The following is a 21,310-nucleotide window of genomic DNA, read 5'->3' as shown; positions in this document are numbered from 1 at the left end:
GGCACAGTATCACTTCTCCTTCAAAGAAGCTGCTCGGTAAAGATTAGAAGGATCCCAGCTTTCCCCTGAATTCTCAGTTTGAAAAGAATTTGGAGTGAAAGGGGAGGAAATGTTCGATTTTGAAGGGGAGGAAGTTTAAGTATCCCCCTGTCTCCTTTCTTGAGTGGGCTTATTAGATATCTCTGGGCTGGAATTAGAGGTATGACATGGGAATGGAAGAGAAAACTCTCCTCATTTCTTTGCAGCTTTGGGGAAGATCTTGTAACTGCATAGAAGCAGTGCTTCACTGCCTCCCAAGCCCTTGCTTCCCCATTCCCTATTCTCTTTCTCATCCTACCATCATTTCCACTAAAGTCAAACCCTAGGCAGCATTTCTTCATTTCAGGCTATGAGTTGAGGGACAAAGATGTCAACCAAGGTTTCTAAGCTAAATAGAGGAAACGGTTGGGGCAATAGACCCATTCTAGGGTGGCCCTTCAGGAAAGAGGAAGTTTGAAAAGACATCATTTTCTTTGGGGGCAGCAAGACTTAGCTCCAGACTTAGTGCTTTCCGCTTAGAGTCTCTCCTCCTCATTCATTTTTTCCCTTTCTCTCTATTCTTCTCTCTCTCCCTCCTTACACTCTCAGCCTTCTTGTGTTGCCTTCAACTCAGCCATATTCATTAAACTCCTTTTCTGTTTCCTCTAGAGAGCTCTTTCTCGGAAATTGCCAGTCCCAAGCATTTTCCTAAGGCATTGGAGTGGGGCGACACCTAGGATGCCTGGGATGCTGCTGCTATTTTCCACTGCTCTGCTCTCCAGCTGTGTTCAGCTACTTGCAGAAGCTAACTCTTGGTGGTAAGTGAACTGACAATAGAAGTCTCTAGTTCTTTTTTCCCCTCTTTTTAAAAATTGTGAACTCAGTCAACAAACATTTCAATATACCAAGGACAGAAAAGAAGATTGTATAAGAAACTGTAAATTGTTAAATATATATATATACTTTTTAAAATTATAACCCGTGCCTTCCATCTTAGAATCAATATTGGATATTGGTTCTAAGGTAGAAGAGTGGTAAGGGCTAGGCAATGGGGGTTAAGTGTCTTGCTCAGGGTCACACAGTTAGGAAGTGTCTGAGGTCAGATTTGAACCCAGGATCTCCTATCTCTAGGCCTGGCTCTCAATCCACTGAGCTACCCAGCTGGTCCCTATATATAATCTTTTAAGGAAATATATATCAACTTTAACAACACAGTGACAGCTAGGTGGCACCATAGTGCACAGAGGAAGTTCTGAATTCAAGTGTGACCCCTTGACCCTTTCTAGCTGTGTGATCTTGGGTAAGTTGCTTACCTCTATTTGCCTCAGTTTACTCATCTGTCAAATGGAGATAATAATAGCACCTCTCTTTTAGGGTTGTCATGAGGACCAAACAAGATAATATTTATAAAGCGATTAAAGCACAATGCCTGGCACATAGTAAACACTATAGAAATGTCAATTATCATTATTTCTGTCCCTTCACTTCTTTTGTGCATTTTAAAATATTTTATTTCTGTTCCCTTTTTCATGTGTATCATCACATAATAGCTCACCATATATTTGCAACAAAATTCTCTCATAACAAAGTATATGTATATATATATATATATATATATATGCATGAAAAATAAATCAATACATTAACTATAGTTGAGGATACAGGTCTCCTACACTCCTAATCCATCCCTTATCTGTTAAAAAATGGAACATATTTTGTTATTAGTCTTTCAAAGTCACAGTTGGTCACTGCTTTGGTTGGGGTTTGGTTGGAGTATTCTTTCAAAAGTTGTTTCCCTTCACATTATTATTTTAGTAATTGTGTAAATTGTTCTCTTGGTTCTTCATCAGATTCATAGGAACCTCCATCCCTGAATTATTGTTGTTGTTGCCTTTTTGATGGGGGGGTGTACTTGTCCCAGGGAGAGCAGGACTTTTACTCTCTTTTCAAAACACCAATATTAAATATTTCCTAGTGATGAAGAGTTATATAAGTGGAATTTTGGGAAATACTAAGGGACTTCTGGGGGATGAAGTCCAAAGGTTCAAAATCTCCATTTATACAAGTCTGTGCCCCTAACTCTACACCCATCCTGCTTGACTTGGATCCTTGTCTTTAGAAAACATTTCCTATTACCCAACATAACCATTATAGCCTCGGTTCTTGTACCTTTTCAGTTCCTCTTACATTTTAGTGGATTTTAGGGTCTTTTCCTTTTTCTCTTGAATCAACAACCCCCCACCTCTAACACCCCCCCTAAGTTTTAACCATTTTTTTCCTCCAAAACTAATTCATTTAAGAACCAAATAGTTGAGACAAAGAGAGACAGGGTATTGTCCTTTCTCTCCCTCTGCCAGTGGCATATCAAAAGGGCTTCTGCAGGGTATTCTTGTTCTACTTTATCTCATCTATGAAATGCCCATTTTTACTCAGAGAGCAATTTCACTGCCTTTCCTTTCAGCCTTAAAGTTTACATCTGACAGGAAATGAGACAGAAGGTTGGGGTCATCCTTATACTATTTAGGAGTAAGGATGATGAATCAAAAGTTGGAGGGAGTAGAGTGTAAACTAAATTTACAGGTAGAAAATTATATTTTCTAGAAATCTGAATTTTCTAGAAAATTTAAAAGTAGAAAAATCTCTTTTGTCCTTTCTCTTGTAGGTCTTTGGCCATGAACCCAGTGCAAAGACCTGAAATGTTCATCATTGGAGCCCAGCCTGTATGTAGTCAACTGCCTGGGCTTTCCCCTGGCCAGAGGAAGCTATGTCAACTGTACCAGGAGCATATGGCATACATTGGGGAAGGAGCAAAGACAGGCATCAAGGAGTGTCAGTATCAGTTCCGGCAGAGACGCTGGAACTGCAGCACCGTGGACAACACTTCTGTCTTTGGGAGGGTCATGCAGATAGGTAAGGAACAAGAGTGCCTGGTCTGAATCTCAAAATAAATCTCAGACATATATGAGTAAATTCACTCAAGACTGGCAGAAAGAAAATTCAAATACCTGTTGGAGATACCTGTTTAGGTTTGGAAGAGGTCTAGAAGAAGGAGAGCTAGAAGAAACCTTGGAGATCATGCAATGCTCCCATTTTATAAAAAGGAGGAAACTGAGGTCCTAAAAGAAGAAGCATCTTCCCCAAAGCCACCCAATTAGTAGGAGAGCCAGAACTAGAAATTATGTCTTCTGATTCTAGTCCAGTGCTCCCCTAAATCTATTAACATGGCATAGTAGAAGGTTAGTATTAGATGTTAGTGAGTGATATATAAATGATATTTATATAGAAAGACTTTCCATTTGTCTCTAGCCCTGTGCCTGGGGTGGGTAGGAGGAGAGGCTCAGGACAGCTGAAGAAATTGAGTTCTGATGTATTTGGAAATCTGCCTACTGCCCTGTGTGTCCTCTCTCTGGTGCTTCCTTCCGGAATTCTGAATATATGCAGCATTCCTGAGCATCTCATAGGAAGGCTCGAAGAAAGGAAAAGCTGTGATTTATTGGTGGTCATAGTTGTCATTAACTGGCCCTCGATTTGGCTGGCCCTCGCTTTTTTGTTTGGACTCATAGGGGGTGGAAGAGGGAGATCTGAGACAAAGTGAAAAGAGTAGCTCTTCCCTTCCTCTAGTTCTCTCCCTTCCATGGCTGGCCAAGGATGCATCAGTTGTCCTATTGCTTAGATAGAGGTGTGATCTGGGGTTTAATTGTCTTAATTCCTTTTGAAATGCAATTCTCCCCCCAGCAAGAAATTGAGAAATCCGGAGCTATTCTATAGGGTCCTATACTTGGGACCATAAAGAGAAGGTGTTAAAAAGCAGTATTAGCCTTTGCTGGCTTCAACCCAGACAGTTTCCCACACCAATAACTGTGTCAGTGGCAGTAGCTTATCCTTAGGAATGATCATTAGCATATCTTGGGGCCTCTGGGTTTTAGTGATCTGATGCTGTGCCTCAGGAAGGTTAGAAGGTTAGGTCCCTGGGAAGGGGCTACCCTTGTCCTTCCTTCATAGTGTCTCCCTCAGCCCACTCTGTCCTCACCTCCCCTGATCTGAAAAAGCACATTCCCCTCTCTGTGCCTTTCCTGCTTCCTTCTGCACAAGGTTAAGATGAATAAATGAGAGTGTGGGAGCCTTAGGAGTCTAGCTCTTCCAAAGGAGACTATCTGAGGATGGGTAATGTCTGTATTCATGGTGCTAGAGTAAGGGTGACATTTCTTGGGTTTTATTTCATTCATTTGGTCACTCCTCCCATCTAGAACATCCAGAGCCCCTTCCCAGGTTTCTGTCTTGTTAGAGGAGTCAGGCTAGGGGTAGAGTTGGGGTTAGTGAGAATGGAGATTTTGGTGAGATCAACTTTCCAGACAAGAATGATTTTTTGAAGGATGGAGGGTTGTAGGGGGTTTTGAATTTGGGAGGTTTGTTTTTTTACCCACCCTACCACCTAAAGTGGAACACAAAGAATAACGGCTTTCTTAAACCTATCTATTAGTATCATGGTGGTATAGTGGAAACATTGCTAGCCTTGAGAACCTGGAGAAACCTGAATTCAAATTAGCCCTCTGACTATGGGACAAGTTACCTCATCATTAAAATGATGCCAATAATACCTTTAAAAAGCTACCTCCCAGAGGTGTTAAAAAGATCAATTGAGATAATGTGTGTACTCTGCAAAGCTTAAAGTGTTATATAATTATTAACAATTATTTTCTGATATATGCCACCCTTTCTTGACTTTACTTACAAAATAATTCTAAGATTTAGGTCCTTGGAGAAATGATCATACCAGTATACTATAAAATTATATTAAGAGTAAGTATAGTAGAAAGAGCTCTGTTAGAAAACTTAGGGTTCTGATCTGGACTCTGATTCTTATTTTTCCTCATCTATAAGGGATTGACCTGGAAAATCTCTGTAAAGCCTTTTATATCTAATAATGGATAAATGTTGTTCTAAGATTATAGTTATTTATCCCAGGTCAATTCCCTTCTCACATGATTTTTCTCCAAGTTGCTGAAAAATATAGACATTATGAAGCAGAAGAACAGCAGAGAGTGGCCCCCTGGCTGCCTTCTAAATCTGGAACAATCTCCCATATTAATTTTAGAGCACTCCTCCAATTCTAAGCAGTGTTAATGTGGCCCACATAGACAGCATTATATTATATATGTTATATTGTTGAGAAAAGGGCAAACCTGACTACTGCTGATCATTCTAGCTTTGATCCAAAGGACAAATAGAGTTGTCTGAAATTTTTAAAAAATGGTTGCTTTCAGAGGTACTATAAGTGATAAATTACTGTTTCTCAAGTCCTTTATTATCTCTTAAATTCCTGAGAGATATTTCAGAACCATATGCTCACCTGAAAATTCCTTACACACTGAACTGCATCCATAAATATAGTGAAAAAAGCCTTTCTCAGTATAACAATTATCCATTTGTCAGGGGAAGATCTGTTACTAGTAGTAACTGATACATCTTGTATAAACTCTTGGAGTGACTTCTAGGAAAAGGAATGGAGTGAACCATTCACATGGGGACCATAACTTTCTTCCTTCTTCTTCTGAGTTTCTCAGGCTCTTTCAGGGGCCCTAGACTGCCATCTTCTCAATCTCATCTCCCATACTCTACTTTCATGAGACAAGTTCCCTAACTTGGGTGGAGCATCATTGCTGACTCAGAGGGAAAAATACTAGTGGTTGAATCCCAAGAGCTGCTTCCTGAAATCATCTGGGTTTTTCTTGGCTCTCTCCCATCCCAGGACTGGCTAGAACTTGACCCTTGCTTAACTTAGGGAAATTCAATAGTCTAGAGTGGTTTGTTGTCAAATTTTACTACATCCTCCTTTCTTCTTGGATAACCAAAAAACAGGGTCAAGCAAAAAGTGGAAAATTATAAGATGTCCATTAATTGATCACAGAACTACATACCTCTTCCCATCTTTTATTAGGTAGTCAGTCATACATAAGAAATTTGGAATAAAGCAGTGGGGATTATATGTAGGTCCTGATCCCTTGTGACCTATGCTAGTAGAGGAGGATGGCTAAGAATTGCATCACAATTTCATTTATGAAATTTTAAAGTGACTCATTGTACTGGGAAATGGTCATGGAAAGTGGTCTAGTTATTCACTGGGGCCATTCTAAGGAGATACTGGATAGTACAGTTACTATGGGTGTAGTCCAAAAATGTTCTAGTTTGCAGTGGGGATAACTTGTGCTTGGAGGTTAGAGAAACCAGGACTTGGCCTCAGGCCACTGAAATTTAGAGAGTGCAATTAAACTCCCTTAAATCCCAGAGCAGATTTGAGAGACCTTTCTAGCTGTTTTCCCTTTTCAGTCTGCTTGCCCTCAGGTAGTCTTCCTTTGTTCTAGTTCACTTTCCCTCTGACTCTCTCACCATTTTGTTGGATTGTAGCAATAATTAAAAAAATAGATCTGCAGTGACACATAGAAAAAACCCAGTTCGTGGAAAGACCATGAATCATGGAACCATGGAAAATATTCTCAATTAATCAATTCAATAAATTTTTTCAAATAAAAAATGGATCTGTAGTGGGGTATATGAGTGAAGGGCTGTGCATGTAAAAAAGATGATCTGATGTTTCTTGATCCATTACCATTCCTTTAGACCTACTTCTCTAGTCATGGAACTACCTATTCCTTCATCTTCCTACAGATCAGTCCTATGAAATCTCCTGAGAACTCTTCATCCACGAAAATGCCTCTCTTTGTATCTGGCAAGACCCAGCCTTACTCCTCTTAACAACAGCATTGCAAACTAGCCTCTTCTTTGGTATCTTGTGACCATCTCCAGGCTGGCTCTTGGATCGCTTCACCCAAATGCGAGTTTCATATGGAGCTTAATTAAGAATTGGTTCTAGTTGACTTTTCTTTGAGTTCTTAACCTTTATGCTTTTTCCTCTCATGATGCAGGGGAGGGAAAGGAGGTGCCATGTCCTGGGATGCAAGACCTACTGTTTAGTGAAGCAAGTTCATTTTTCTTCTCTCTTTAGGTAGTCGAGAGACGGCTTTCACCTACGCCGTGAGTGCAGCGGGAGTGGTCAACGCCATTAGCAGAGCCTGTCGGGAAGGCGAGCTTTCCACGTGTGGCTGTAGCAGGACTACCCGGCCCAAGGATTTACCCCGGGACTGGCTGTGGGGTGGCTGTGGGGACAATGTGGAGTATGGCTACCGCTTTGCCAAGGAGTTTGTGGATGCTCGAGAGCGAGAGAAAAACTTTGTCAAGGGCTCGGAGGAACAGGGCCGGGTACTGATGAATCTTCAAAACAATGAAGCCGGTCGCAGGGTAAGAGAGTCAGTCCCACAGAGGTAGTGTGATCAATAAGTAAAAAATATACCCCAGTATACCTCAGGAGAAATGTGCTTGAAATGAACCGTCCTCTTGGATTTGTGAGCCGATTTTTTTTTCTTCGAGTGGTGATACATTCGAGAATGTTGTCAGGAAACAGGGTTCTGATTTTCTAGCAGGGTCCTTTTAGTGAAACTAAAGCCAAATTAATGAGGTAAAGTTTCCTGGGAAGAAATAGATTTGAAAGTTTGGTGTTAGACCACTGAGAGGAATATAGTTGTGCCTAGCTTTATGAAATAGGTGAATTCTGTTTGTTCCTTTGTTATTTGTTGTTTTTTTTGTGATTTGCAATTTTTATTTAATTAATTAATTTAGAATATTTTTTCATAGTTACATGATTCATGTTCTTTCTCTCCCCTCCTCCCCCGTAGCCAACGAACAATTCCACTGGGTTTACATGTGTCATTGATCAAGACGAAATAGATGAATTCTTAAAATCAAATTTTTAAATAAATCCATTCATGCTTTATAGTCACCAAGGGGATCTTGACATTTAAGGGAATCCCATTGTGAATACATTTCTAAAATGAATAACTATTCCTAATAATTTATTTTTTTGTGTCCTTCAAAATGTTCAGATATTTTCTTGGCTATGGCAAAGTTCAACCATATTGCTACAAAGTAGGTACACACTAGGACTAATAGTATATATACTATTAGATATAAAATTGAGTTTTCCCAATGTTGTTTCTCACTTCAAGTCACAAGAGTTTGAATCTGTCCTGGCTCCAGTGATATAGATCTAGTTTTTAATAACATAAGAAATTGAAGCCTTGTCCCAGATTATCTCTTATTATAAATGAGATCAAGGGAACCACAGCTGACTCTGTCTCTGGAAGAATCACCTCTCACCAAGAGGGCATCTTTTAAACTCACATCCTTCCAGGACTTCACCTATATAGACTGCCCATTTGGTACCAGAATTTGGGATATTGGAATCTTCAGATGTGGAAGCTGGAGTACTAGGAAGAAAGTAGTTAAGGGGATAAATTCTTAAGCTAAGAGCACATGGGGACTAATGGGACCCACCAGTGGCTCCTAGGAAGGAATTAAAGACTTAGAGGGCTATTTCTGCTTCCTGACTTTGCTCTTAGCTAATGGGACAATGCTTAGTCTCTTGGAATGATAGATCTTGAGGGGACTGAGCTTTCAAAGTCTGTGAGATTCTTGTACCACTAGCAATAGAGTAAAAACAACTGCTATTTCAGATATAGTCTTGACCTATCTACTGCTGGCTCCCCATTTTATTGCCCTTAATTGTTTATTTGTTTACACCAGGCTGTTATCTCAGCAGGACCTTTCCTTCCTTCTGCCTTATTTCTCTACTAGCACACCTTCTTTCTCCCTTGACCCCCAGCCCCCAAACCTCTTCCTGGGCTCTTTATCTCGCCCCTAGTCCTTGTCTACTCCATTTTTAGTACTCTTGTTTCTTCCTACTATTTATTCCCTCTTGGGGGGAATTGGCCTCAGCCATTTATCGCTCTGAGGCTAAAGGCCTCAATGAATTCAATAAACATTTATTAAGTGTGAGGTACTCATCTCCTTGCACTGTTTGTTTGAGAAGAAGGAATTTAAAATTCTTAGTTTATTGCACTTACAGCTTGATTTTGCAGTAGATCAAATCTGTGACTTCTTGATTGTGGGTAAATCAAAGGGCTACTTTGCCCATTAGTCCCTTTTATAGATAACTTCTTTTATTCATTGATAGCAGATTACATTTTACATATTACATAGATAGAGATTATTAATAATTGCTTTGGTACTTAAGAATTTTAAAACACCTTCTAGACTTTGAGATCCCTGAAAATTTCAGAACCACCATGAAATAATAGAAGAAAAGAGGCTTTGCTTTCATCAGTGGTGAGTCAGAAATGGAATATGGACCTACCTATCATCTCCTCTCTCAGTAGAATGGCTCCACCAAAGATAAGCCTAAAGATGTTTAGTGATTTCTCTCTCTTCAAATTACATTATTTATATGTTTTAAGAGTCAGAGGGATCATATAGGAAAGTAGATTTAGAGCTATAAGGGAATGAGAAAATGGAAGTCCAGAAAATTAAATGACTTTCCCTATAATCACATAGGAAGAAAATGGCAGAGCAGAGATTTGAACCTATATTACCTGACTGCAAATCCAGCACATTTAACCTTGATATCAGGCTGCCTCTGATGTGAACTCTTTGAGGGCAGAGATTGCTTTGTTTTTTCTTTCTCCCTATTTCTCCAACTATAATATATACTTAATTAATCCTTGTTAAATTGGATGAATTTATTTGCTTTTACTGATAGATACCAAGAAGGGCCAGAGATCTTAGAGGGTTCAACCTTTGAGCTTTTTCTTTTGTTCTCCCTGAGGAACCTATTTATGGCCCTTAACAGTGAGGATAAATTTTGCTTTCCATTTCTTTCTTCCAGATCTCCCAAAGTTAGTGATTCTCAAAGTGTGGTCCAGGGACCCCTAAAAGTTCCCAAAGTAAAAATTATTTTCATGAAAATACTAACGTGTTTTAATTTGTAATATGGCAAATATTGACAAGTATAATCCACATAAACAAAAGATCTTCGGGGAAAATCCTCAATAGTTTTTAAGGGTGTAAAAGGGTCCTGAGACCTACTGCTGTCTCTAGTGTTTATTCTCGTTAGAGATGGTTATCCTGTCTCTGCCCATGCCACTCCTCTCAGTACTTAGAGATAATGTACACAGAGCTCTAGTCCCTTAATACTTCCTTCCCTTCTAGCCCCTCCAGATAGATCCCATTCCTGTGTCCTAAGGACCATTTCCAGTGGAATTTCAGGACTGAGCCCAGACACTAGGGATTTGTTCCAGAAGGAGTCATTATGGTCCCAAGCTTTGAAGTGCCCTATTGATACAGGGTGTCCTTTTCTTTATGCCTTGTGCCTGGAACTTCCATGCCTAAGCCTCTTGTCTTTAACCTTGAATAGTAGCCTAAGTGGTTTCTACCCACTTTTTCTTACCCCAACTCTTTTTTTTACAGCCAGAGATTGGAGAACAGGATTGATATCTACCCTTAAAGCTCTTTCTGGGTGGCCCTGAGTAGGCTGCCTGGCCTTTTATGATCACCAATTTCTGCATCTATAGCCTAATATTCCAGCAGACAGAATTAAGAAGTGTTTTGACAATTGAAATATGAGTCGATGGTGATGATATTTATATTATTTCCTAGCACCTGCTGGATAGGACAAAGGCACAAGAAGAAATCTTAAGGAAAATTTCCAAGAACTCTGACTTTGGTTATTGGATATTTTATTTTTCATCATGCCAATGTGTGCACATTAGAGGTTGCTGTCCTGCCAAAGTTATTCCATTCAATACATCAGTGATTTTTTTTCATCGAAAGCCTTGTTTTAAAAAAATCTATCTTAGAATCAATACTGTGTATTGGTTCCAAGGTAGAAGAGCGGTATGAACCAATGGGAATTAAATAAATCGTCCAGGGTCACACAGCCAAGAATTATCTTGAACCCAGGACCTCCTGGCTCTCAATCCACTGAACCACCTAGGTTTTCCTGAAAGCCCTTTTAAATCAGCTTTCTAGTGTATATGGGCTTTTTTTAAAAAAAAAAGTTTATTTCTTTAATTAATTTAGAATATTTTTCCATGGTTACATGAATCATGTTCTTTCCCTCCCTTCCTCCCACCCCACTCCTGTAGCCAGTGAGCAGTTCCACTGGGTTTTACATGCGTCATTGATCAAGACCCATTTCCCTATTATTGATAATTGCACTAGGGTGATCGTTTAGAGTCTACATCCCCAATCATATTCCCATGGACCCATTGATCAAGCAGTGGTTTTTCTTCTGTGTTTCTACTCCCACAGTTCTTCCTCTGGATGTGAATAGAGTTTGTACATTTGTTTTTAAATTCTGGTCTGGATGATACAGATGTTGATCTAAACCTCTAAATTGTTTTTGTTCAGCAACTTTCTTTTGTTTAAATTATGCTCTTGATATCTATTGGAAAATACCTGTTAGAGGTGGCCAAGGAGGTTCACCTCCTCTGAGAGGTGAATCCAAGTGGACGTGGGATTTATGAGTCTGACCTCAAAGAGAGATGAGTCAGGCTCAGGCTATTCCCACATTTTCTCTGGCTTGTTATACCGCTACTCCAGAGTTCCAAGGGAACATCCGATAGCAAAGTTTAGGTAATGTCCTTGATAGTAAGAATTATTTCATTTTTTGTGTTTGCATCCCCAGTGGCTAGCACAGTATTTGGCACATAGTAGGCACTCAATAAGTGCTTAGTGTTTAATCAATATTAATTGATTTTGATTTGATTGAATTGATAGTGATTGATAGTGATCTAGGGTTTTCCCTAAAAGAGATTAATAGAGACCTTTTAGAAAAAGTACTAAATGGACAAAGGAGATAACAGGTGTAGAATAACTATTTCTTCCACACTAAAAGAAATACCTAAAGTAATAAACTCATTGACATGAATTGTTGTTGTTCATTAATGACATCATGTCTAACTCTTTTCAACTTTTATTTGGAGTTTTCTTGGCAAAGATACTGGAGCATTTGCCACTTTCTTCTCCAGATCATTTTATAGATGAGAAAACTGAGGCCAACAGGGTTAAGTGACTTGCCTAGGGCTACACAGCTAGTAAGTATCTGAAGTAAGCTTTGAACTCAGGAAAAGAAGTCTTCCCAATTCCAAGCCTTAAACTATCCACTGAGCAATCTAGCTCCCCTTTAGCATGTATTACTGAATACTCAAAACATAAAATCCACTGAGCTACATTTTAAATATTTTACATTTTAAATATTCAGATATACACCCCTAAAAAGAGAGAACAAACGAAAAACGATTGTGCTTAAAAGTATTTCCATGGGACAGTTGGGTAGCTCAGTGGATTGAGAGCCAGGTCTAGAGATAGGAGGTCATAAGTTCAAATCTGGCCTCAGACACTTCCTAGCTGTGTGACCCTGGGCAAGTCACTTAACCCCCATTTTCTGGCCCTTACCACTCTTCTGCCTTAGAACCAATACACAGCATTGATTCGGAGGTAGAAGATAAGAGTTAAAAAAAAAAGCTATCTTCATAATCTATGTACATATATGTATATTATGTTTAACATAATAATAATAAAAATCCCCTATTTATTTCCATATCCTTTTCATTTGGCAACTCTTTTACTCTTGCAAATTAATGACCTGTGTTACTATTTTTGATTAATTAAGTTGTCCCAGTGAGTTGCTTTGAGATTCCCAAGGAAATTTTTGCCATAGTCCAGTGGGTTGAGACCTGAAGCTTTATTTACTTCCTTGAAATTTAAAAGTATTGGGGGTAACTCAGTGCATTGAGAACCAGGCCTAAAGATGAGAGGTCCTGGGTTCAAATTTGACCTCAGACACTTCCCAGATGTGTGACCCTGGGCAAGTCACTTTACCCCCATTGCCTAGCCCTTTCCACTCTTCTGCCTTGGAACCAATACACAGTATTGATTTTACATAGTATTGATTCTAAGATGGAAGATAAGGGTTTAAAAAAAAATAAATTTAAAAGTATGTAGCCCCACTTTTCCTTTTCTCAATCCCTGCTGCCTTTAAAAGTGATATCTTGTGTGTGTGTGTGTGTGTGTGTGTGTGTGTGTGTGTGTGTGTAGATTTCTTGATGTGATTCATGGTGCTATTTATAATATTTTAGAATCTCTAATCCTGTGATAACCAGAAGAGAAGATTGTCCAACCTTTTGTAAGGGCCAGAATGTAAGGGGTTGGACTAGATTATTTAAGAGTATGGTCATCAGTAATTGAATCAATTCCAAATGATTTTTTAGCAATTTATAAAATATAGAAAGAGTGAAAGTAAGAAAATCAGAGAGAGGATAGGGTAAGATATCTAACCTAACACCCTACGTATTTTGCTCCAGCCCCTGGCTCAACCCAGGCAGGGCTAATTAGTCCTCAAACAGAGAGGCCTCAGCCTTGAGCCAAGGACCCGGAAATGAATAAAAGCAAGAGCTTCAGTCACAAAGCCTCTCTCAAGAGGGTAGGCCTCTCCTGAGGCTAATCCCTTCAGAAAATCCAGGAAAGGGATCAACCTTTTTCACTCATCCACATGGTAGTTCAAAGGAAGAGATGTAAGACCAGTCTCACCAAGTCCAGGGTCTTAGGTCCAGTAAGCAGATTCTTCACCAGCCTCCAACTTGAACTCAGAACTCCAAAGAAGAATAAAGAACTCCCCAACAGGAAGTTGTAACTCCTTTTAAAGATGCTTCTTTTGTGTCACTTCCTGTGCCTTCCTCCACTTTGATGTGTACCAATTACAGCTAAAGTTTTGCTTAGGACTGCCCAGGGGGCAGTCATTGGGTTCTGATTTATCACTATCGCGCACATGGGTCATAGACCTCCCTCACTCAAGTGTAAGTGGGGTGTATACGCTTCTGGCGATTAAATCTAAAAATGGGCAAGGGAGAGTTAATCCCATCTTCACACTTTCTAACATGTTTCATGTCACTATTGCTCTATTTTTGATCCTAAAACTTAGTTTTACTCTAACCCCATTGTCCCTTCTAGGTACTTAGCTCTCATTTCAGGGATCATAAAGACATGGTTCATTGTTTTCAATTTACTAATCAAAGGATTAGGAAAAGGAAAAAAATCTCTACCCAAGTGGAGAACTTCTAGATAGAGGCTAGCTTGGCTCCAGGGTTGGTTCACAGTATAATAAGTTTTCTCTCTTTGTATTTTTGATCCTCCTCCTTAACTCTCTTCCTTCTTCCCCATTCCATGTAGGCTGTATACAAGATGGCAGACGTGGCCTGTAAATGCCATGGTGTTTCAGGATCCTGTAGCCTCAAGACCTGCTGGTTACAGCTGGCCGAGTTCCGAAAAGTGGGGGACCAACTGAAGGAGAAGTATGACAGTGCAGCTGCCATGCGGATCACTCGGAAGGGCAAACTAGAGCTGGTCAATAGCCGCTTCAACCAGCCTACCCCTGAGGACTTGGTCTATATAGACCCCAGCCCAGACTACTGCTTTCGCAATGAGACCACTGGTTCCTTGGGCACCCGGGGCCGGCTCTGCAACAAGACCTCGGAGGGCACCGATGGATGCGAGCTGATGTGCTGTGGCCGCGGCTACGACCAGTTTAAGAGTGTCCAGGTGGAGCGATGTCACTGCAAGTTTCACTGGTGCTGCTTTGTCAAGTGCAAGAAATGCACAGAAATTGTTGACCAGTATGTCTGTAAATAATGTGGCATGGGGGCATCACTCTTTTGGCCTCCCCTCACCAGCTCCTCTACTCCTCCCCCCCTCAAAAAAAGTTTTTATTATATAAAGCTATATAAATATATTTTATATTTCTATAAATAGATAAATGGTAAATAATTAAAAGAAGAAAATGGAAAGGAAATGCTTATTTAAGAGGTTCTGCTTCAGGATCTCTCCAAGGATTGGACATGGCTGCTTCACTACTCCTTGTGGAGGTTCCAGACATTAGGAGTGGGGAAAACTTTTTTTGTCTCTTTGGTTGGTATTCTCAGGTTGAGTGGTTAGAACAAACCTACTACCACACTGTCTTAAAAAAAGAGAGAGAGAGAGAGGCATGGAGGGAGTGAATTAATGAAGAAGAGGGCTGTCTAGTAGTCCAAAGTACTTGGGGTTGGGTGGTTTTTCCATCATCCCAACTACAGAGCCAAAGGACCCTTCAGAAAACCATCAGATTTTTTAAAAAGTCTAGGTAGGTCCTCAGGGTTTTGTTCCAAATGTAAATTGCATCAGTAAGAATCCTTGTGATTTCTCACTCTAGATGTGTGTGCATTTGCACACATAGCAGCCCTAGGTCAAGGGTAGAAGTGTCCTCTTTTCCTGATGACTGCCTGGCCTCTAGTACCTAAGAACTATGATTTATATACATTCCAGTCTAGACTCATCTTTTTCAAATTCTAGATTATTCCTTCTCCAAAGGTCTCCCACAAATTCCTTGTTCCAAGAGGAAGAAAGGGCCATTGAGTCTGCCCTGCTAGGAAGGACATCCACTCTGTGTGCCTAGACTGCAAAAAATTAGGCACAGCACAGCTGGACTAATGGAACATTTCACTGTGCTTCCTTATGGGAAGCAGAAACTGGTGATGCTGCTGCTTCCCCCATCAAGAAGAGAGGGAGGCCTTTTTGAACCAAGCACGATGCACAGATAAGTCAGGATTGGCTAGCTGGCCTTAATCCTTGTCTTTGTTCCAGATGTACAATTTTTCTTTGGTATTAAATACCCTTCACTGAGATTTCTCGCCACCTTTAATGAACACTATTGATTTTCATTGTCTCTCTTCATTTCAGGGCCTCTATCTTAGAATCTCAACTACAGAGTTTGCTATCTATTAAGCAGGAAGGGAGATTGAATAAGAAATGGAACCTACTCTGAAACTTTTCCTAATCATCAGAGAGCAAGAGGACAGTGACAAAAAATGGTCTCAGAGATGAAATTCGAGCTTCAATTGCACTTTCCTTTTGGGCTTCACTGTGCAAATTATCTGCTAGTTGTTTAATGAATTATTGGTAAAGCACAAATGAAATTAGGGATTCTCTGAATGTTTTCCTAAGGAAGGGAGAATGCTACCCTGAAACCTAATTGTTGAGGTCTAGGGAAAAAGGGAAGCTAGGTTTAGGGAAATTAGATGAGGAGGAATAGTGCTAGACAGAGACAGAAAAGAATGTTGATGATTAGGAAAGGGAAATGGAGTTTTGAGATTGGGTTGGGGATTGCCTAGATTACAAAAGATAAAAAGAGACTTTGGGGTCTGATTGATATCTAAAAATCTTTTTAGGACGTAATGGGACGAGAAATAAATTTGGGGATTGGTTTCCACACAGATTTCTCCATGTGCGTATATGTGTAGAAGGAGGAATTTTATGATGTACATCATTGGGGTCAAAAGATCTTGAGCTCCTTTTCCTACATAGAGATGCCACCCATACTTGTACAATTTTTTTGACCACTAGCCTACAACATTTGCAAGATGGCTGGAGGGAGTTAGAGTATTGGCTATGGCCATATATCAAAGTAAAGGCAATTGGCCCAGGCAACGATAACAAGCAAGCTATGACTATCAAGTACAGTAACGAAATGCTCTAAAAACCATAGATCTTTTTATGGTTCTTTCCATCTCCTTCCCCCCGCTTCCCACTGCCCCACTTACAAGGGTTTGGAAAGCTTAAGAAATGACAATTTTTTAATGAAATAAAGAGGAAATGTGACTTGTTATAGGACTAAAGAAATCATATGAAGGGAGGTGAATAAGTGAATAGTCATATCAAAACGAATCCTGTAGGAATATGGCAGCAGGAGGAGGAAGATGAAAGTTTTCTTTTCTGACTAGGGCAGCAATTTGTTTTCAGGCTCTTGTGAGATTATTGAACGCCCTGACCCAACTGGGCTGGGAGCTGTTTTGCACTAGGGTTGAAAAACTTTCCAATTTTCTTAGACTTTTAGCAGTTATTTTCACAAGCTGCTTGAACCCAGATAGGAATCATCTGTCTAAAAAAAAGGTTAGATGTGACATTGATACCACTAGAATTGGGGCTAAAAATACATAAAGACGATGAAAAGATTTGACCTTTACTCGGGATATTTATTTATGTCCAATCAGGATTCCTTGGAATACGTTCTAGGTCAAATTGAAGACTGAACAAAACCAAAAAATTTATTAGGTATAATAATGCCTAAGCAAACAGACTTGGCCCTTTCAGACCAAATAGTCCTACCCAAATCCTAGGTGGTAGTGCTGGAAAGAAATGTGTGTGGAAGCATTGCAACCAGCCCCAGAATTCATTTCTTGTTCAGAATTCCCATAACCCCATCACTTCCTAACAAACTGGATATGGAGAAAGTCCTTGGGAATATCCCTAGCCTGCTGAGTTAAAAGCATCCTAAGGCCTAATGAAGGCCAAAGGATCATAGATTCAGTGCCAGAAGGGACCTTAGTTGTCATCTAGTCCAGGCCCCTCCTTTTAAAGATGAAATAATTAAGTCCTGACATTAAGTGACTTGCACAAGATCCAGGATTTGAACTCGGAGCTCCTTTTGGCGCAATAAAGGAATATCCCCTTAGTTCTTTGACCAGGTACACTCTCCTGCTTTCTCAGAATGAAGACAGCACTAGGATGAAAAAAATCTTCATTCAAAACAAAACAAATAAAAAGCATGTGAAGGCAAAGTCCCATCTACTTAAGTGTCCTGAATCAGGCATCCTAAGAATTGGAATTCCAATTCTCGGGCTAAAATGGGAGAGTATCTGTCTTCCCCGCCTCAGTAGTAAAAAAGAAAGTTCTTTCTCTATGCAAGACTCGGGCACATTTCCAATAAATGGGTATTGATTTTGAGATCCTGGCCCTGGTCCACAGTGCACTGTATTCTATGCTGGCTGCTTTATAAATATCTTATTTCATCCTCACATCCTGGGAGAGAGGCACTATTGTTTTCCTCATTTTACAGGTGATAGGTGAAGCCATTTGCCCTGGGTCATAGTGTCCAAGATTAAATCTGAACTCCTGGCTTCTTGTCTCCAGGTGCAGCGTGATGGCACCACCTAGTGGCCATGCTTAATTTCTCATCACCATAGTACCTTAGAATATGGTATCTTAAAATGTTAGACCAAGAAGAGATCTTAGAGATGAGGAAGACAAATGAGTCAAATCTCCTTTAGGGGGAGAATTGGGGAAGCCATTTGTCCAAGGATACACAGCAAGTATAGCGACTTGAATTCTTTCCACAGCTTCACATTTGCCTTATTTCATCCTCAATTTCCCTGTGAAAGAAAAATAAAAGACAATTCTCAAGAGAAAGCAGGATGTTTTGAAGTTAACTTTTCCATCAGAGAAGATCCCCTTGGTCCAAGAATTCCCTGGAAAGAGACCTGCAGGACTTTTCCATCACACACTGCCCTGTTCTGGGCAGGGATATAGTTTCAATTATTTTTATCTCTAAAAAATAAAGAGTTTTTTACATGTTGAAGGACCTTTGGTACACATTCTGCTAATACTCTCTTAGAAGGGGATAGAGGGCCATTAAGTGGCTCAGTGGATAAAGAGCCAGGAGGTTCTCCATTCAAATCTGTCCTCAGGTACTTCCTAGCCATATGATCCTAGGCAGGTCTCTTAATCCTAGTTATCCAGCCCTGTTACTGCCCTTCTGCTTTGGAACTGATACTTTAGAAGGTAAGAGTTTATTTTAAAAAAATACTACCTAAGGGAAAAATAAAATGGGTTTACATGTGAGTGATCAGGTGCCTACCAAAAGGGTTTCTATTTTCACATCAGAAAAAATGTTTTGTTCTATTTTTAAAAGTAATTGTTGGGGGCAGCTTGGTAGCTCAGTGGATTGAGAGCCAAGCCTAGAGATGGAAGGTCCTGGGTTCAAATCTGAATTCAGACATTTCCCAGCTGTGTGACCCTGAGCAAGTTACTTAACCCCCATTGCCTAGCCCTTACCACTCTTCTGCCTTGGAACTAGTACTTAGTGTTGATTCCAAGATGGAAGTTAAGGGTTAAAAAAAAAAGTAATTGGCATCATCTTGGGCAGAGAGATTATAGAACATAAATTAACTAGATTCTGAGTTTGAAAGTTCTGCCTCCTTATTGTCTCTTTCTATATGCCTTTGTATCCCCAATACTTAGAATGTTGCCTTGTATGAGAGTAAACCTCTAATAAATGCTTGTTTTCTAGCAGTGTGACCCTGGGCAAGTCACTTAATCCTTTTTGCCTAGCCCTTGCCCTTCTGTATTAGAATTGTTATTAGAACTGAAAGCAAGTAAAATAAGAAAAGAAAGTAAAATAAATAAATGTTTATCTGATCAGAAGTGAAAGCTTTGTGCCCCTTATAGGACCTTAGACTATGAAGTTGGAAAGGATTTTAGAAATCACCTCATTTTACAGATGAGGAAACTGAAGCCGATCCAACTGGAACTCCTGGGTGAACCAGTAGTTGTGTGGCTTGAAAGCATTATATAATAGAAAAGAGCTCAGGATTTAGAGGGATGTTTGACCTGGGCTGAAATTTAGCCTCTAACATATTAGCTGTGGGATGCTGGGCAAATCATGATCTCTTTGAGCCTCTATTTCCTTACCTGTGAAATGGGTATGTCATTGTTTTGTAGTGGGATTGAGAACTAGATTCAAATCTCTTCCATGTCTTGGAAGTCACTGAATGTCTCCAAGTCTCTGTTTTCTCATCTGTAAAATGAAGGTAATAATACTTCCTTCCTCAAAGTACAATGAAAGGGTTTTATAGAATGTTCTTTGTAAATTCTATAGTGATAAACAAATTAGGATTATTTTCTCTCACCATCCCTCTATGACCCAAAACTTAATAAACAAATGATGTTTTGATTGCAGGTTTTTATATCGCAATGATGAACATTTTGCCAATATTTTTGCAAAATCAGAGAATTTTGGTTCATTTAAGTGAGAGCTGAGTATCAGACAACATTGCCTTCTCTGTTTTTTAATCCAAATTAGCTCTCTAGACCAGTCTGGGGGGCAGGGTTATCTTATTGTACCTCTCTGGGCGTCTTCATCTGCAAAAGAGAGGTGTGGGTGAATTGATCTTTGAGGCCCCCTCCAGCTCTGACATCCTATGTATCTACAAGCCTTTTCCCTACTTGGGTCTCCCTCCTGCTGCCCCACCTTTTGGTCATTTCCCTGTTCATTTGCAAGTTCACAAAAAGCAAAGGCAAGAAGATAAAACTTAAATCAGTTCATTTAGGCTTTGCAGGGAGCCGATAAAAAGTTATGTGGGAAAGGAGGTGGCTAGAGTGAAATTATTGATTATCTGTGAATTTAACTGGATATTTCTGTTTGCTCTCACTTCTTCCCTTGATCACTGAGGATGTACTGACACCAGTCCTTAGCCCAAAGCATTGGGAGGGAGAAGAATAAAGACAGTATGGAAATACGGATTTCTATCACCCAGGTGTCAAAAAAGCAGCTTCACTTGTGCAGCAGGCATCAAAGAAGGAGTATTAAAGCACCTGAAGGCTGAGAAGGCACTTTAGAGTGACTAAAGTATTTCTGTTTGGCTCTAATTTTAAAGACATATTGACATGTGCCACTTTAAATGTAGTCAGTTTCCTCCAATCTACATGCTGTTTGGCTATCCTATGCTTCTTCTAGACCTTTCAACTAGAAAACTCTTGGCTATTATTTTTAAATTTAAATAAACCTTTTCTTGAGCTAGAAAGGAAATATACATTTGAAACTCTGATGAAAATATTTATAGAGCTGCCTGGTGCTCATATCCTTGAACATTTAGATATCAATGTATAGGGAATATGTACTAAAGCAAATTGGTCAAATAAACAGACAGAAACTCATACCTTTAAGATGGTGGACTAGACTGAGCAAATCACTTAACCGCTCTCGTTTTTAGCTTCCCTCTCATGCGTAAAATGGAATAGATGACCTCTAAGCTTCCTTCCAGCTCTAGTGCTATGTATGATCCTATAATTTCAAAACATTTTCATGTCTATTCTTCCATTCGAACCTCACTATAAAAGTGGAAGATAGCTATCAGTTTTGATGTAGTGGAAAAACCACTAGATTTGAAGTCAAAGTGTGAATGACCTCTTAGAGGGCATTTTGTAGAGGAGATCATTATTGTTTAGGTCTAGGTTATACTTCTAGCTGCATGACCCTGGACAAGTCCCTTAACCCTAATTGCCTAGCCCTTCCCACTCTTCTGTCTTAGAGTCAATAGAGGGCAAGTGGTTTTAAAAAAATGAGTCGGTTATTTATTACCTCGGTAAGGATTCATGAGAGATGCTGCCTAGAAGTGGGAGGTTAAATGATGCCTCCAGTTTTTTTTTGGCAATCAAGAAAATTAGTTGCTCAGGAATAGAGGTAAAATCAGTACAATCAAATTTTTCTGTATTAGTCTCCACTTAGCAAAAAGTCCTCTTGCAGGACAAAGCAGCA

General features: G+C 39.8%; 1 protein-coding gene and 1 long non-coding RNA gene across 7 annotated transcripts in view; one reads left to right on the top strand and one right to left on the bottom strand.

The window, feature by feature from the left end:
• The window catches only part of WNT5B (Wnt family member 5B), a 160,576-nt gene extending 139,858 nt beyond the window's left edge, over nucleotides 1-20,718 (top strand). For all 6 annotated transcript variants that reach the window (XM_007503823.3, XM_007503819.3, XM_001373396.5 and 3 more), the window contains 4 exons: nucleotides 688-836; nucleotides 2,681-2,928; nucleotides 7,022-7,314; nucleotides 14,137-20,718. In XM_007503823.3, the coding sequence (XP_007503885.1) occupies nucleotides 688-836; nucleotides 2,681-2,928; nucleotides 7,022-7,314; nucleotides 14,137-14,595 (1,149 nt within the window). In that variant the 3' untranslated portion in view covers nucleotides 14,596-20,718. The remainder of the gene's footprint in view (nucleotides 1-687; nucleotides 837-2,680; nucleotides 2,929-7,021; nucleotides 7,315-14,136) is intronic.
• On the bottom strand, nucleotides 5,934-13,569 carry LOC130454759 (uncharacterized). The gene is made up of 2 exons (XR_008912572.1): nucleotides 13,498-13,569; nucleotides 5,934-7,541 (listed from the first exon to the last, which is right to left on the bottom strand). It is a non-coding gene; the product is annotated as an uncharacterized LOC130454759 (long non-coding RNA).
• Nucleotides 20,719-21,310: the final 592 nt, after the last annotated feature.

This window comes from Monodelphis domestica, chromosome 5 (assembly GCF_027887165.1).
Source record: "Monodelphis domestica isolate mMonDom1 chromosome 5, mMonDom1.pri, whole genome shotgun sequence".
In the NCBI taxonomy this organism is placed as follows: Eukaryota; Metazoa; Chordata; class Mammalia; order Didelphimorphia; family Didelphidae; genus Monodelphis; species Monodelphis domestica.
Note: the sequence above shows the minus strand (reverse complement) of the source record. Positions and strands in the feature narration are given on the sequence as shown.